We start from the raw sequence: 19091 nt of genomic DNA, 5'->3' as shown, positions 1-19091 counted from the left end.
ACTCTTTTGGCCTAAAAGGATTTAATCTTGAGATAGATGACATTCCCAAACTTAATCTTGGGATAGATGACATTAAGAAACTTTGGCTAACTTTGGCCAAAAACCAAGACTTAGAAGTAAAAGATAAATACTATACTTTTTATTTAACTATTATGAATTCCACTTTTTTACTAAACCTGACAATCACCCATACCATAAATACTTAATAAAATAGGAAAAATATGAAAAATTCGATTAATTGAAATAATATAAAATAATAAAATAATAAAAACAGCATTATCATTAATAAAAAATGATTTTACATATAGTAGGTATCACAGAAATAGTACACTGGTAATGACATCGTGGTAAAGACATTCTCAGAAAAGAGAGTAGAGATACAGTAGCTATCACAGAGATAGTATTGGTTGGCTGCCACCCCTGTCACATCCTCGCCAATATGGATTGGCTGCCACCCCTGTCAGCCCAAGCTGGAGGGAGGTGTTGAAGGAAACCCTTGTCGTGTAAGCTGGCCACGGTTTCAGTCATACACTGGTTTATAGGCCTAAATGAGAGACCCAAATCCTTCAGCTTCTGATTCGAAAACTTGAACGACTGGGCCCTCGGATTTATCTCATCTGAACACCTGCGTGCACGCAGTTAACTCGATTTATCATATATCTACATCGACATGAATATATTTATAATGCGAGGGTTAAGTGAGCGCTTACTTCGTAGGGAGGGGATAACGAGGACACAGGTTGGCCAACATTTGGACCAGGTCTCCCCTATGGAGGCTGCATTCTGCGCACAGATATCTTTGCCCGGTGGCAGAGGGTGTTTCGTAAACTAAAATGTGAGCCTCTGCCACGTCCCTCACGTCCACGTATACCTGTGTTAAGTTGGCGTACGTCTTCGCTGACCCTGATAAGATTCATAACTATGAATTAAATCATTAATCCATCACGAATCAACTATAAACATCTATGTTGCATGAGTTTCTGGAACGTGGGAACGTTGGGAACTTGGGTACGGGTGTCGGGAACGGCTAGAGGTTTCCCCAAAATTTACAAGAAACGGCTAATCGGGAACGGTAATATTATATAATAAAAAAATTTAAAATATAAAAATATAAAATATATAATTATATAATAATCAAAATTAATATTAAATCAAAATATTCAATTATTAAAATCAATTTAAATATATAATCTCTCTTATATATAAATATATTCTCTGGGTGTCTCTCTTCCCAAGTCTCTCCCTTTTATATATATAAAATATTAAAATGTCAAGTTCATTATTAGTTCTCTGTAACATGACCAGTGTTTGAAACAATCTGCCTTAAAAATACAAAGGAACAATTTTACCTATGTTTCTCTAGTTATTCTTATGAGAGAAAGTAAAGCGACTCTAATGGTTAAGCATTGATTGCCACATACAATATGCACACAATATTCTGCGATACATATACATAAACAAAACAAAAAAATACTCAAATACTCATCAGCATGACACCCCAGATATCCCCCTTACATTGAGGTGTCACACGCTTCCTTAACCCATCAAGGGATTGCTCCAGTTTCTCAATTAAGGATATCGGTGTTAAGGATGTCTTTGGCCTTTCTCCCTGCGAAGGTTTCAAGAAAGCCTCATGTTTTGTGGGAAGTTCAACATATTTTTCTACATGCTCTGTATTCCCCAACCCCAGGGAACGCGGGAACTCCAAAAAAAAACAGTCTTCAAAGCTCCCGGAACTTTCCCAAGCTCCCATTGCAGCTCCCACAGAAAAGGGAACGTTCCCATATAGTTCCAAAGCTTCCGGGAGCGCGGGAACCACTGGAACGAGTTTCCCACTTCTAGGGAGCGGTTCCCGTGTAACAAAGGTAAACATTATCCACCTGTCAAGTATTTCATAATATGTGCAGTGCTGGGGTTCATGGCGGGCTGCAACAAGGGACCTAAGGCCAGGCCTGGATTTATCATTGCAAGCTCTAAATTCCTTCTCGTAGCAATATCCCATGCAGATTTCTCTGCCAAGGTTTTTGCATAGCAATACCAATTCTATAATGCATGAGTCAGGCCAAACAATTATTAGTCTATGATTTGCATTACCTCTATCTTAATATTTGGTATAAGTAATGTTGTTAAATAAAACCTTGGTTTGTACGCAGTAGGCCAGATCGCTCCAGCAGTCATCATGGACAATCGCGAGCGGGTCTCTGTGAGGATTCATGTAAACTGCGCCGATGGAAGAAGTAAAAACAATGCGCTTCACCCCAGTTTCTGCGCACGCCTCCATCACATTCCTCGTCCCTTCCACCGCTGGTTCTATCACTTGCTCCTACATTCAACATTAAAAAAGCAATGCTTACCAAGATCTAAAATTATCAGAATGGTCCATGGTTTATTAATGTGATTTTAAGCTCCAAATAGATGCATGGAATTGGAAATACAAATAGAGTTGAAAGAAGTGATGAATTAATGAAGTAATTACAGGGTCATCATTGAGAACTGAAGCCACGTGAAAGACACCGTGGCAACCTCTGATGACTGTGAGTAAGCTCTGGTAATGGAGAATATCAGCTTTCACAAGCTCAAGCCTCTCTTTTGCTCCTTCCAACTCTCTCAGATGCTCATACTTCCACCTATCATCTGCAATCCCCAAATCCCCTTAGAAACCCTAGTTGGACCTACATAGGTCCAGTCTAATGTTAAACCAAATAATTAAAATAAATCATGTGGCAAGAATGCTAGTAATCAGTGGATATACCAGCTGGGTTGGTCCGAACTGCTGCTCTGACAGTGTAACCTCTGATGAGGAGCATCTTGACAAGCCATGAGGCAATGAAACCCGCTGCTCCAGTAACGCAAACTGTTTGATCCGTTTGCTTACTCTGCGTCGTTTGATCTGATATCATGCTTTGGGCCAAAAGGTGCAGCCTGCAACTCCGAGATGAGCAACTTCACAGATATGTGGCTCAATGCATCATGGAAATGCAAAGGAAGTGTACGCTTTAATTATATGCCTCGTTGAAGAGAGGGGAGAAGAAATGAAAGGGAAAGGAAGGGCAGGTGAAGAATTTTGCCGACTGTAAAGAAAATTAATGTTGATACTGACGTAACCATGTCCGCATATAAATGCAAGTTAAGTCTCTCGTCAAATTTTCGCATAGACCGATGACTAACCAGCACAGCATTAAAGGTCCCCTGCGTACATACACACGATTTGCAGAGTCCAAACGTTCTATCCTTATTATGCTATGGAGGTGACCATTTTTCTCATAGAACAATGAAAAATTGTGGCATGATTTTGATAAAAGGTAGTGAAATTTTTAATGCTATGGAGGGGACCATTTTTCTCATAGAACAATGAAAAATTGTGGCATGATTGTGATAAAAGGTCGTCAAAGTTTAAGATTTTCAGTCCAGGCATTTTTTTAATGATGCTGAATACATTTTTATTTTAAACAATACTAGAATTAGATTTTTCCAAGAAATAATATCTGACCGAAATACATGTTTTTCCATTTTATTTAAGAAAATTTTGTACAGATTGGTCCAGCTTTCTAAGCACTCATGATGTACCATTTGTCCATTATATATTTTATATAATATAATTAAGCTTTTTTCCTCTGGAAAAAATATCTGAGCGAAATTGTCGACTCTGTAGACCACGAGTTATTAAAGTGGGATTATGAGACTAGGCACTTGCACATGCACATTAGAGTAGGTCAACTTTTAATGGAATCCGACGCAATGGAGTAGGTCAACTTAATGAAAACAATTATTTCAAATATTAAATTGTAAAATAATAAAAATTGAATAATATTAAATTTAGATTGGTAAATAAAATAAATAAATTTTAATTTTAAATTAAATAATGAAAAAGAACTAAATATATAAATAAAATAAAAGGCTGGAATATTAATTTATTAATTTAAATTCATCATTTTAAAATTTAATTAATATTCAATAAATAAATTTTAAACAATAAATTGAAATGGAGTTGTCTTTAACATGATTTTTTGGCGGGCCTGGAGTATGCCCTAAAACTGCTTCTGCTTGGCTAAGAGCTCGTCTTCCTCGGACGTAAGGAAACAGGTTAACGGCCCAAGACCCAGAGGCATCTGGCAGGAGTGAAAGCCTGCTCCCTTACAGACCACCAGCGGGTTATTTCAGGTGGCGTGGTTTTCCTTGATAACAGTGATGTGTCAACTGACATTTGCGGATAGCAGCCAGAGATGGCTGTCCTCACTGTTGGTTTGACAAACTGAGTTTGATAGGTTTTTCCACCTTTTGAAAAAAAAAAAAAACATGATTTTTTGGATTTTCTAGTAGAAAAACGTATTGAAAAAAGTTTCCAAAAAACGTCGCACTAAAGACAACTCAAATTAAAATTACTCAAGCTCAAAAACAATAAAAAATAGCATATTAAAATTTTATTTTAAAAACTAAAATTAATTATTAACAAAATAAAAGAAAAAAACTAAATAAAAATGAAAATAAAATAATATATATTTTTATGTATTGTTTTGGTTTTGCTTAAAAAATTCTTCTTTTGAAAAATGATTCAAAAGTTTTTTGTGTTTTTTTGTTTTCTCCGGAAACATTCATTTTTAAGGGACCCTTGACTAACTCTTTGTTCAAAAATCCCGGTAATAGTCTTTCAACCACACATAAGTGCGTGTGACACCTTTACACTTTTTCTTTTTACCAATACTCAAATGTACGAAATACATCTAATTAAAAACTAATTAGTAACTAACATTTATAAGAATGGTTAATAATGATTTTTATTAATTGAAAATAAGTGTTATCTAAACATGCTCCCAATTAAAATTTTCACTTTTACTTTTTCTTTAAAAGTAAATTATCTATATATATATAAAATAATAAATAATTATTTATTTTATTTTATTAAATCAAATATTATAATTAATTAAAATTATATATTTTTAAAATTTTAAATAATAAAAATACTAAATTAATTTAAACAGCATAATTTAAATAAAAACTAAAACTAAGATTAGAAAATATGAAATGATAACTTAGGCAAGAATGAGAAATTGCAGAGCCAAATAAAATTCAACAAAAATTTAAAAGTTATCATCTACGAAGAATGGTTGTGGCTGATAATGATTTTCATTACTCGAAGATGGATTGATTGTCGCATGGCTTGCGAAAATCGACATGTGAAAATCCTCTGTTAAACGTTCTCCAACGGTCAAACTCGTTTGTATTCATTGAATTTTCACATTTGAAAATGTTCAAAGTTGTGTACAATGAATTTTCCACATTCAATTTTTTTCAACTCCAAGATTAGATGGGTATACGTGTATGGGAGAAATGGTGGCGTGTAGGTGTGTAGGTGTGTCCGGGAGAAATCGTGGTGTAGTTTAATTATTTTAGGTTTTCTGAATTTTTATTGGTATATTTTTCAATTAATTTTTTTAAAAATTAGGTAGAAATGTGTGGAGATTATTACTTTGATATGTGAATTTTGTTTTATGAGTGTTTCATGTGTTTTTAAGGGAGTTGAGTTTATTTATGCATTTAAAACAATTTTAAATCATTAAAACAAAATTTAACTAAAACTTATTTTACTTATCAAAAATTCCAAAATTAAAAAGGTTACACATCACTAATAAAAAATATTTATTTATTTATATTTTACTTATCAAAAACTCCAAAATATAGTTAAACATCACCAATAAAAAATATTTATTTATTTTAATTTCTCAAATCAAATAGTATTTTAACTAAAAATAATAAATTCTTAATAATTTATTATTAAAAATATATGTAAAACATTTTTTTAATATTAAATTATTTTTAAAATTTCATAAAATTAATATGAAATTCATTTAACTTTAATGTGTTAATTCAAGTGTCACTCACTTTTCAAGAAAAAACGTGAACCAAAATCTTCAATGTAATTTTTTCCGAAAAATATTTTACACATTAAAAATATATTATTTCGCATTCAAATAAAAGACCTTTAACCTTTATTCTGGACACCCTCCAAATCACAATCAATAATCAAATAGTTTTCATTCATGTCATAGTGCATATTGCACCTAAATGTTTTTTGCCATGACATATTTCCATCGCTCCAAACTTGTTTTAATCGCGATATATCGCACCTTTTCAAACTTATCTTTATTACTTAAGAAAAATTCTAAGTGAAATATTTTGCATCCTCCTAGTCATCGTGTCCTCGCGATATTTCCTTCATTATGGCATGCCAAGAGAAAGAGAAAGAAAAGCCTTGATATTGTTGATTCCCTTTTCAACATTTTATTAAAAGGTAATATATCATATTTAAATTGGCTCTACATAGAGTTCATATAAAGTTAAGAAGGCCCTGACATATGGCATATGATTTATTGCATCAAAAATCGTAAAGAAGTGTAAATATGTAAATTTTTCAAACCTAAAATTTTATTCTATTTAAACAAGTTAAGTCGGATTGGTTCTTCAACTTGTCTTGACGATGAACCACACTGGTTGGTTCGAAACGCGTCGACAATAGATTGGTTATGTGATTTCGCTGAAGATTATCTAAACAATGTTATGGATCACAGAAGTCTAAATTCCTTAAAACCTAAAATTGTTAGAGGTGTGACATATAACACCTAAATTTTTTAAAGTGAGGTATCACATCCAAGCATTTTTGAAGTGAAATATGGAGCACATTGTTCCCAATCTTATAAAGGCCACAACACAATAGAACTCGTGCTAGGTGCTCATCACAAATTATTTCAAAGACTAAGGTGTATTGAACCAAACTTTAAGAAAAGTGTGACATAAAATCTATTACATTAAATTTAAAAAACCATAACATATATCATAATGGTTATTTTACAAAAATCTTAAATAATAAATAAATTGATATGGAAATTTTTTTAAAATAATCCATAAATATATAATATTATAAAATTTCTATACAAAAATATTTTTATTAATATTTTCATACATTTTAAAATATTACCAATATGCTTTATTATAATAACAATTTTATATTAATAAAAAATCAAATATTTGTCATATGTTTTCCATCTTTGTATTTAGTTATAACTTGATTTTAATATCACACTTAACTATAACTTATTTAAATTTCATATTTGCATTTAATTGTAATTTGATTTTTCTATTAGGCTTTCTTCAACATGCACTGATCTAAAGCTTATGCAGCTTCTGTGTCGGCTCATATGACACCCCCTTGGGGCAATGACGACCCCTCTTACAAGTTAGTGACTGCCAATCACTCTAGCCAACAACCACTGCGAATTGACACTTGCATGCATTCTCAGCAAGCCAAGCCAACATCATCATCAAGCTCTAGCTACAAACCAACAACCACTCCAATGTAGGATTCACCTGCTAAATCAAGCCATAATTCGGGTCCTAGTCGGCCGCAAGCTTAGGAAGTCCCTCTTCTTGAGATCCTAGTGGAAAAATTAGGATCCACCATTGAAAGGATGAAGGAAAGAGTGATGATCTGCAAATTCATCAACCCCTGGCCAGCAAAAAAAAACTCTGCTCAACTGGCTAAGGAGAAACTGGACCATTAAGGGAGATGCAGAACTGAAATTAGGCTCACAGGGTTTTTTCACAGTAATATTTAACAACATTGAAGATAGGGACAATATTCTGCAGGGAGGACCCTATTTCATGAACTCTGTCGGTCTCTTCATCAAACCATGGGTTCCAAAATTCAATCCGGAGAAGGAAGACTTCTCCAATCTTCTAGTATGGATTAGATTATATTCCCTACCTCAGGAATACTAGGACCTAGAAATCTTAGCCCACATTGGAAACAAGTTGGGAGAGTTTGTTATGCTCTTAGACATAATGAAGGTAGGAAGATATACTTCCTATGCAAGATTGTGCATCTATATGGATCTCATGAAACCCCTCCCTGCCAACATTCAACTCAGATGTGAAGATGAGATTTGGGAACAATCGATAGACTATAAGAAAATCCCATTCAGATGCAGGCATTGCCATGATTACGACCATCTCCTCAAAGATTTCCCTAAGAAACCAACGACTCAAGAGGTGAATCAAGCCAACATGAATTCACAACCAAGAGAGGAGGGCTTCAAAATAGTAGTTGGGTGGAAGTGGACTACTAAGAGGAAGGGTGATTCTTTGAACCCTTCAAATGTGCAGAACGAAAATAAATTCTTAGTTCTGCAATCGGATGAAACAGAGGAACCAGAGGCGGCTCAATCTATTAGCCACAAAAGAACAAGGAAACCATGGAGACTTCAAACTTGCCTCAAAATTCTCTCGATCCCATGGGGGAGTATCCGTCCCCGATGGAGGAAGAGGACCTACAAGATCTAGAGCTACAAGCAATGGACCTATAGCAGATAATCGAGGAGTGGCAACAAAAAGACCCTGCTATGATTCCTGAGGACCAAATCTAGCTGGTAGCTCATGCTTATCTTCGGCACCAAGATGTGATCCTGCAACAAGCCAACAAGTAAGGTATTATCTCTTCCCCTTCAACATCCTTCTCACTGCAAGGGATAAAGAGGAATGCCACAAAGGAACTCCCACCGAACATGAAAGAACCAAAGAAAAAAGGACAAAAATCCAACAATCAACTGCTGCAAGATCTGGGAGAATTTATGGTTAACTCAAGAAGGGTGACACCAATGACAACACTCTTTCCCTCCCAACCTTCTTCGCAATGATCAAGATGTTATCGTGGAATGTAAGAGGATTAAATAGGAAATCTAAATGCCACATCCTCAAAAATCTAATTTGCATGCATCAACGTAAAATTGTTTTTCTTCAAGAAATCAAATGCTCTCACCATTCTCTTTCGCAGAGAATTCCCTCAATGTAGTATACCTAGGGTGGATAGTATGGGGCATAGAGGGAGGTACCCAAAGGAAAAGTGTAATAATGGGATGGGCCATAGTTATAAGGTAAGCCCGTGGTATTAGATATATGGTATTGAGAGAACCATGGTAATGGCCCATGGTATTGTATGTATGAATCATATATAGAGGCTAGAGACTCCCCATTGAGAGAGGTCAAGGAATATTGTATGGAAAACCATATGGCTTGTGGAGTGGTCTCCTTCCTTAAGGAGCGATTGTATGGTGTTACCCCACCTTAAGGTTAATGGATGGCATCTTGCGACCATTCACCAACTCATTTTTAGTGGTATACTTGGATTACATCCTGATCTTCAGCCAGAGTTGGGAAGAGCACCTCCACCACATTCGACAAGTTTTCCAAACACTGCGGCAACACAAGTTATGTGCCGATTTGGAGAAATGAACTTTTGGCATGACCCAAGTTTAGTATCTGGGATACATTATTGATGAACGGGGTGTGAATGTGGATCTAGCCAAGATCCAAGTCATTCGGGATTGGCCATCTCCAACCACTCTGACAGAGCTCTGCAACTTTCTAGGTCTTGCCAACTTCTACCATAGGTTCGTGTTGGGATTTTCTCATATCACTTGGCCCTTGAGTCAAGTCACCAAGGGAGGAGTGAAAGCAAAATTATTTTGGTCTGAATCTCAACAGAAGGCATTCACAGAATTGAAATATCGCCTCTGCTCGGCACCAGTTCTCACATTACCAGACTTGCAACAACCATTTGAGGTTGAGACAGATGCCTCTGACACTGCTATTGGGGCAGTCCTTACTCAACACAGGCATCCAATGGCATATCACAGTGAGACACTTTCAGACATAGTCCGGAAGTATCCCACTTATGACAAAGTGATGTATTCCATTGTGCAGGCCTGCTGACAATGGAAGAATTTCATTTTGGGGAAGGAAATGGTCATCCACACAGACCACCGATCCTGCAGTTCATACAAACTCAAGGGAAATTGTAGAATGATTTCCATCAAAAGTGGTCCACATACTTGCAACAGTTCCATTTGAATATCAAGTATAAGAAGGGAAGCACCAATAATGTTGTAGATTTCCTTAGTCGACCACCGATCATGGCATTAACCACCGTGCTCAACTCTTGTGGGCACGAGACTTCTGATTGGCCACTTCTCTATAAAAGCAACCCAAAATTCGACCACACATACCAAACACTCTTGGAGGGTCAACATTTTCTAGATTTTCACCTCCAGGATGCCCTGTTATGCCACCTTGGTCACCTTTGTGTTCCTTCAAGTGAGTGTGCCAAGATGATTTGAGAAGCACACTACAGTCGGGCTACTGGGCATTTCGGGGTCGAGAAAATGGTGGCAGTACTGCATAAGTATTTCTATTGGCCGAATCTTCGACAGGATGTCGGGAAGTACATCAGATCATGCATTGCCTACGCCATTGCCAAACCAACCATTAAGAAGGAAGGTCTCTATACCCCACTGTCTACCCCTAGTCGACCTTGGGAATCCATCTCCATGGATTACATGTTGGGCCTTCCTTCTACTAAGCATGGAAACGACTGTGTTTTTATGGACGTCAACAGGTTTTCGAAGATGGCCATTATGGCGGCCTGCAAGAAGAATATCACAGCAGAGGCCACTGCTAAACTCTTCTTTGAACGAGTGTGGGTACACTTTCGGATCCCACAGTCTATCATCTCAAATCAGGACAATAGTTTCCTTAGTACATTTTGGTCCAGTCTATGGTCGATGCTGGACACCAAACTCACTAAGTCCACAACTTTCCATCCTCAAACTGATGGCCAGATAGAGGTTTTCAATATGATGATCGTACACATTCTGCACATGTACAACTCAAAGCATCCATGTACATGGGATGAGAGCCTCCCCTATGTTCAACACATCTACAACCGTGCTCTCCACAACTTGACTGGCCACAACCCTTTTCAAGTGGGCTTGCGATTCCAACCATTATGTCTCATTGATGTGGCCATGCCATTTACAGCTACTCATGCAGATTCGGCTCATGTCCAGTGCGAACCAGATCAGGAAAACAACTTCATTGAGAACATCCAACATATTTTCCAGTAGGTCCACGACATTCTGGATAAATCAAATGCCAAGTACAAGCTGCGACATGATCAACATAGGGTGCCACACAAATTTCAGGTGGGTGACAAATTTTGGTTGCATTTGCAAAAGGAACGCCTTACCGGAGCCTATCGGAAACTCAGACCACTCCGATATGGTCCTTACACCATTACCAAGGTTGTGGGAGACAATTCATTTGAGCTCAACATTCCCCCATTCCTTGGCTTGCACCCAGTGTTCAATGTGGACCGCCTTCGGCCATACTTTCCACCATTACTAGACACATCCAACATTGTAGAACAACTCACACCCACAGAGTTAAATCCAAATTGCATGGAACAAGCTGCAACTGATCGGATCATGGACACACAGATCAAGCACACTCGCCAGCAGAATATCCAACTGTATTGAGTTGTCAAAGTAGGCCAACTCCTTCACCAGGGCAAGTGGCTCACCAAGGACCAAGTTCAGCAAAAGTTTCCTCATCTCATGGAGGAACTCAACGCAATGGGGACCATTGCTTCCTAAGGGGGGAGGAATGATCTAGGTGGATTTTGGTGGCCACCCGCCAAGTCCACTTGGACCCCCACCATTGTTTCTTTTAGCTTTTCAGTTTCCTTAATTGTAGCACAGTTTACTAGTTTTAGCAGTTTTTTGGGTCTTGAACTTCCGGAGCCGTTTTGAGGCCCTAAACGATGCTTTTTGGGAAAACTAGGAGCAACATGGGTCTGTGGATCAATGTTTCTCTTCCCAAAGTTTTATTTCTCATATAGATCTCTCTAACAAGATATTATGCACGTCAAACAGAGATCGTATGCCAAAGTTATGACCTCGGGAAGTTGATGTACCAATTTACCCAAACGGGGCCCACAATTTGGCGTTTCATCTTCTAGGGTTAGGTTTTTGGATTGTTTCTCAACAATAAACAAGCCTTTGAGCCTCATTGTAACACAGTTTAGAGGCATTTAGTTGCCACATCTCTTCTCAGAGATAAGCTACCATCGCCCTAGCTAGTTTATTTCCATTTCTGTTTGTAAGCATATTTCAGTATTTAATAGTAATGAAATGAAGTATTATTTCTGCTGCATCTCTATATGTATGGTTATATCTTTAATTTGTTGCATTCTTGTTTAAATCTGGATCAGTAATACTGGAAGATAAGAAACAACCGCAGGCACCACAACATGTACTAGATACCAATTAGGCTCCATTAGGTGGTGAATTAAGGAAAGATACACCATTGGTTAAAACTTAAGCATATCACCACCCACATCACCCAGCAAGAAAACAACCAACAAGATGGCAACAAATTAGCTACAAGGAAAACAACCCCTGGGTGAAATATAGAGCAGTGCGAAGATCCAACCACAACACATCAACACGGAGGAACCGCCAGGATCAACTCCCATATCAAGCGAGCGAGGCACCGGCTAGATCAAGTAATCACCCATCTATGGGATGGCTAGATGCACGTGCATGGTACCAGTGGACTACTCTTTTGAGTAGATCTTATTATTTGTGTTCTTCTTATGTTTCAGGGACGAAACACGCTTAAGGGGGATGGAATGTAGTATACCTAGGGGGGGATAGTATGGGGTACAGAGGGTGGTACCCAAGGGAATAATGCAATAATGGGATGGGCCATAGTTATAAGGTAAGCCTGTGGTATTAGATATATGGTATTAAGAGAACCATGGTAATGACCCATGGTATTGTATGTATGAATCATATATAGAGGCTAGAGACTCCCCATTGAGCGAGGTCAAGGAATATTGTATGGACAAGGATATGGCTTGTGGAGTGTTCTCCTTCCTTAAGGAGGAATTGTATGGTGTTACCATAACTTAAGGGTTTTGATATTAATAAAGATGAGTTTATCTATTTCGATCTTGTTATTTCTGGGTATATTTGTATTCTCATATATTTTTGGGTTAGATCTATTACACTTAATGTGGAGAAACTGTGAATTCCTGTCATGATGTGCAATAGGCACTACGAGAGGTTTAACCCTTCTATGAAATCATTCCACGGTTTCTATTTAGGAATTGTTCTCCCTTCCTAGGTGATCCGAATTGGATCCTATAACACTCTCTAAGTTTTCATAAACTCTTTAAAACCATGCCAAAAATTCAAAGCCTTAAAAGATCAAGCTTATTAGAGATATCCTCGTAACAGTTGCAATTTGTGATCAACATGGAGCAACGAGGACCCTCGGTCAAGCGAGTAGACCGTCGGCCCATGGTAACACGTGCTGTCATGAATTAGAAAAACGGGAGGCCTTTTCGAGAAACAAGGGTGGTTTCTGATATGCAATTAGCGACAAACCCCTCAAGGAAACCCCTAATCGTATATCGCTGAGAAAACCCATCAAAGAAAGAAAAGCCCCGAGTGCCCGGACCCGAAAGGTTATAAAATGTAAAGGATATCATGCTGATTCTGTCGGGGGCAGGATTCCACAAAACCGGTAGGATATCGGAAGGGCTCAAGGCGGTAAGTGGTTTCAACCAAGTCCCACCCGATGCCACACATCGATTGCCACGCGTCCAATAGAAGAGAGAGAAAACTGTTCACATCGGGCAGGTAACCATCGAGTTACTCAACCACCCGATATGAGCGACAACCGTAGGATTTGGGTGGCCCAGATCAACAGCGGAGATGCGTCCCGATGGGTGACCAGATTTGACAAGGCTATAGAGCAAGATCACATGGGATTTGAAGTCCAACATGGACAATGAGTTGGCAAAAGATTTGGTTTCGCGGGCATTCTTGGAGCAAACTGAAATAACGACTATTCAAACATGTTTGAGAGAGCTGACACCCTCATCCATTACAGAATAGGGTTCCACCTCCCTGTGAGGCATTATATAGTGTTGATTACACAAAATAGAGGGATTCAAACGGATAGAGGCAGGGGAACCAGAAAGTCGGGAAGCGAAAACGAACAGTCAGAAAGCAAATTGGCTTTAAAGCCATGAACTGATAGAGAAAGAGGTAGATTTAGTTAGATGTAGAAAGCTGAGAGCAGAAAGAAAAGCCGAGATGACCTGCAAAAGCAAAGGAAACATTGAGCCAGATAGAGACAGAGAGAGTCAGAGAGTCTGTGTGCTCCAGAGAAGGCTTGAGAGGTTCAAGCGAACTCCTCTATATATGCCTGTCATGTATGAGTCTCAGATTGGGCTCATACTACGGTGACCAATAGAGGTCGAGCTTCAGTAAGGAGAGTCTGTGTACTCCAGAGACGTGGGGGATCCAAGTATAGTCCTACTGAATTGTATCTGCCATGTGAGACTCAAATTGAGCTCACTGTTTAAAAACTCTGCTTTTGAAAACACAATAGAGAGGCCACCACTGAAGGCTGGACTGGGAGGCGTAGCCCAGGAGTGTGGGGTGAACTCCTTATTAAACTTGTTGTGTTTACATGTTTGCTTGTTATGTTTTCTATAACTACTTCAGTGCCTGTGTATTTCGCAATCTTATCAATCTGTTGCATAAAATAACATAGGCACATCCATGCACATGAGTCTATAATACCTTAATTGTTTGTCTTAGATCAATTACAGATCAAGTGGTATCAAAGCTCTAGGTTACTAAGGTTAGACAAGCTTGTGCTGGATTCTTTTGTTGAATGATAACTAGATCAAAGCTTAAATTAGGAGAAGGAGAGTTGGTCGAAGCTAACCCAGAAATTGGAAGAGTTTATCCTAAGAGGAAAATGTCAAAAGAAAGTCCCTTGGAATCAGACTCCCAGTTCATAGACAGTTTCATGACTATGAGAGCCATGGTAGAAGAAATGTATAGAGAATTTAAGAAAGGTAGAGGTGAAGAGTCATCAACCTCCAAACAAGATAAAGGAGTAGAAGGACCTCTTATAGTTGCCCACCCAGAAGGCAAAGGAAAAGAAGAGAAGCCCTCTCCACCATCTCCCCCATCATCACCTTCATCATCATCTTCTTCACACCAAGAAAGCCCTGAAAAGAAAAAGAAGAAATCTTCTTTGATTAAATTAGATGTGAAGTTTGATTTTCCAATTTATGACGAAGAATTGAATGTAGAAAAGCTAGATAACTGGATTAGACAAATTGATGTATATTGTAGAGTGCAGAACATCGATTCAGAAAGGATAAAGATTCAGCTGGCTAGCCTACGCCTTGGAGGCACCGCCCTGGTATGGTGGGAAGGTAGGACATAAGCTAATTTGAAGAAGCATGGTAAAATTATTTCTACCTGGAATGAATTTTTTTCTGCGATTAAAAAACAATTCTATCCATTAGCTTATATGCAGCAAGCTATGATGAGTTGGCAAACTCTTCGCCAATTGAAAGGGCAAAGTGTACAAAGTTACACCCAAGAATTTAGGAAAAGAGCTTTGATTCTAGGCATTTCTTTAGACTCACCTGAAACTTTGCTGAAGTATATAGGTGGTCTACATAGTTATTTAAGACATACCATTCTCATGTTTAATCCCACTAGCATAGATGAGGTATCTGTTCAGGCTACACATCTAGAGGCTAGAGGCAAGAATGTGAACCCAGAAGTTGGGGGATCATCAAAACCCACTGCAAACAAGAACAAGGAAAAGAGAAAATAGAAATGGAAAGAGAGGAAGGCAAATGTTGTACAAAAGACCAAACCTTCATGCACTCATTGCAAGAAGGATGGGCATGATGATGAACACTACTGGATTCTGCATCTGGAGCTAAAACCCAAGAAGTATGATGGCAAAAAGAAGAAGACTGCTGCAGCTATTCAAAAGGATTTGGGGTTAGACTCAGGGGATGAAACAACAATTGCAGCCACAGGTATAAAAGGTAAAAATTCTGAAGCATCTACTAGTAATTCTGCACAATCTACTGATAATGAAGAAAATGAGAGGAAAAGACATGAGATTTTTCATATTAGAGTTATTTCCAAGCATCAAAAGATTGATACTTTGTTTGATAGTGGCTCACAAGTAAACTTAATTTCTGAAGCAATTGTAAAGAAACTGGGATTACTAACCACACCTCACAAAAAGCCATATCCATTAGGTTGGTTATGTGATAAAGCAAAGCTACAAGTGACTAGATAATGTAAACTTAGGTTTTCTTTTGGGTCAGCATTTGTAGATGAGGTTGAGTTAGATATTGTTCCCTTGGATATATGTGGAATTGTTTTAGGAAGTCCTTACTTGTATGCTAGAAAAGCCATTTTCTATAGAGCTGAAAACAACTATCAACTCGTTAAATATGGAACTGAATATACTGTAAGAGCTCATAAACTCAAGAATAATTACACTCTCATAAACTCAGGGCAGATGAAAAGAATTGTAAATTCATGCAAGCAATTTTTACTGATGGTTGTAAAGGAAAGGAAACCTGATAAAACCAATGTATTTGAAGGCTATAATGCTAAATAGCAAGCTGATTTAGAAAAAGTTGTTTCAGAATATGATATACTATTTCAAGAACCTAAAGGTCTGCCACCCAAAAAGGAAATAGTACATGATATTAATTTGCAGCAAGATGCTCCATTGCCTAACATTGGAATGTACAGGTTGTCCGCTTTAGAGAATGCAAAAATCAAGAAGCAGGTACAGGAGCTGCTCGAGAAAGGGTTCATAAGACCTAGCACATCACCTTGTGGGTCTCCAATTGTCTTGGTGAGAAAGAAAGATGGCTCATGGAGAATGTGCATTGATTACCGAGCACTGAATAAGATAATGATAAAAAATCGTTATCCCCTTCCTCGCATAGATGATCTATTAGATCAATTGAAAGAAGTTGTTTACTTTTCCAAGTTGGACTTGCATAGTGGCTACCATCAGGTCAGAGTTGCAGAGCAAGATGCATGGAAGACTGATTTCAAAACAAAGCAAGGATTGTATGAGTGGTTGGTTATGCCTTTTGGCTTAACTAATGCTCCTACTACTTTCATGAGAGTAATGAATGATGTACTTAGGCCTTTTATTGATGATTTTGTCATTGTATATTTAGATGACATTCTTATATTTAGTAAAACATGGGAAGAACATTTGAAGCATGTAAAGCAGACTCTAGATGTTTTGTAAAGAGAAAATCTTTGTGTTAAGCTATCAAAATGTGAATTTCGCAAAACATCTTTGAATTATTTGGGTCATATTGTAGGGGGTGGTGAATTTAAGATAGATCCCTCTAAGGTTGCAATCATTGGAAACTAGCCTAAACCAAAATCTGCTACAGAAGTTAGAAACTTCCTAGGAGCAGCACAGTATTGGAGAAAGTTTATTTCTAACTTTTCCTTGATTACAACTCCCTTACATGCTTTAACAGGATTGAACAAGGTGTTTCAGTGGGAAGGCAAACAATAGAAAGCCTTCGACACCTTAAAAGAAAAGATTAGTACAACACTAGTACTAGCACTGCCCGATCTTCAAAGACCCTTTGAGATTGAAACAGATGCCAGTGACTATGCCATGGGAGCAGTGTTGATGTAGCACGGTAAACCCATATGTTATCATTCTGAGACATTTAATTCTGCAGTAGTTAATTATCCCACATATGATAAAGAATTGTATGCATTAGTATAGAGTGTGAAAAAGTGGAAACATTACCTAATGGGCAAAGAAACAGTTATACATACTGATCATCAACCACTTCAATATTTGCACTCACAAACTAAGTTGCAGCAATCAAGACACTATAGGTGGATGGATTTTCTATAATAGTTTCATCTTATCATCAGATATAAAAAGGGCACACACAATAAAGTTGCAGATATGTTGTCTAGACCAATCATAAATGCATCTACTATACTTAAGCACGATTCAGTATTGCATGAAAGCTACATTGAACAATATGCTCAAGATATAGATTTTAAAGATGTATACGCAACTTTAAGTCACGGAAAACAAGTAGAAGAATTGGATTATCATGTTAAGGACCAAGTCTTGTGTCATTTTGGAAAGTTATGCATTCCACAAACTGAAAGAGTAAAGATAATTCGAGAAGCACACACTTCTCTAGTATCAGGTCACTTTGGTGTAAGTAAAACAATTGCACAACTGCAAAGATTTTATTATTGGCCAAAAATGAATGAGACAATTTCTAGATATGTAAGAGGGTGTACTATGTGTGCTAAAAGCAAGCCCAACAATAGAAAACTAGGCTTGTAAACTCCATTACCTGTTCCTTCTCATCCTCGGGAAAAATTTCCATGGAATTTGTTGGGGGACTGCCTAAATCTAGAAAAGGTCATGACTATTTATATGTTATTGTGGATAGGTTCAGCAAAATGTGTATTTTAATTCCTTGTAACAAACAGATTACAGCTGAACAAACAACAAAGTTGTTCTTTCAGCAGGTATGGGTTCATTTTGGATTACCCACTTCCATTGTATCCGATCGAGATACCCGATTTGTTGGGAAGTTTTGGCCAAGTCTGTGGGAGTTGATGGACACCAGATTGAAGAAGAGCACAACTTTCATCCCCAAACAGATGGCCAAATAGAGGTGGTCAGTAGGACAGTGATCTAGTTGCTCAGAAGCTATTGCAGCAAGCATCCCAAGCTTTGGGATGAACATCTGTGTTATGTGCAACATGCTTACAACTGTGCTAAACATTCTTCTACACAGAGATCTCCTTTTGAGACCTGTTTTGGTTTCATACCAAGGTCTCCCTTGGATTTTTTCATTGGTAAAGACATAGCGTTTGATGGACATAGTGATGTGGACAAGGCAACCAAGTTCATTGAAAAAATCCAAGAGATTCACTAGGCAGTACAGGAACAACTAGAAAAGAGCCAAGCTAAGTACAAGGCAAGGCATGATAAGCATCGAACTGAGCATAGTTTCCGATTTGGTGATCAAGTCTGGTTGTATATCAGCAAAGAAAGAATGCAAGGTGAAGGTAAGAAGCTGAAGCCGATAAGGTATGGACCTTTCAAGGTACTTGAGAAAATCGGTGAGAATGCTTTTCGCCTTGATTTGCCAGCTTACATGCACATCTATTCAGTATTTAATGCAAAAAGATTGAGACTGTTTGAACCTTCATTGATCGAAGATCTCGAAGAGCAGAGTCAATTTCCTTCTATTGATGATCTGTTGCCTGAATATCTCAATGAATTGCAAGAAGATACAGTTCTAGACAGAAAGGTGAGAACTACATGCAGAGGGGATGTTGAGT

At 37.8% G+C, this 19091-nt stretch overlaps 1 protein-coding gene across 2 annotated transcripts; it reads right to left on the bottom strand.

Annotated features, from left to right (window-relative positions):
- Positions 1-262: 262 nt before the first annotated feature.
- LOC149161929 (cinnamoyl-CoA reductase 1-like) lies at positions 263-3062 on the bottom strand. 2 transcript variants are annotated; one of them, XM_089435593.1, is made up of 6 exons: positions 2753-3062; positions 2477-2634; positions 2138-2323; positions 1881-2043; positions 711-903; positions 263-625 (listed from the first exon to the last, which is right to left on the bottom strand). In XM_089435593.1, the coding sequence occupies exons 1-6, from the start codon at positions 2898-2900 to the stop codon at positions 424-426; spliced, it is 1050 nt and encodes a 349-aa protein (XP_089291719.1). In that variant the 5' UTR covers positions 2901-3062; the 3' UTR covers positions 263-423. The 2 variants fall into 2 exon arrangements, with proteins under 2 accessions (XP_089291719.1, XP_089291720.1); XM_089435594.1 differs by lacking the exon at positions 263-625 and having other exon boundaries at positions 707-903.
- Between the last annotated feature and the right edge of the window lie 16029 nt (positions 3063-19091).

This window comes from Pinus tabuliformis, chromosome 5_2 (genome assembly GCF_031772625.1).
Source record: "Pinus tabuliformis cultivar Carrire ecotype Pingquan chromosome 5_2, CPIR1, whole genome shotgun sequence".
NCBI lineage: Eukaryota > Viridiplantae > Streptophyta > Pinopsida > Pinales > Pinaceae > Pinus > Pinus tabuliformis.
Note: the sequence above shows the minus strand (reverse complement) of the source record. Positions and strands in the feature narration are given on the sequence as shown.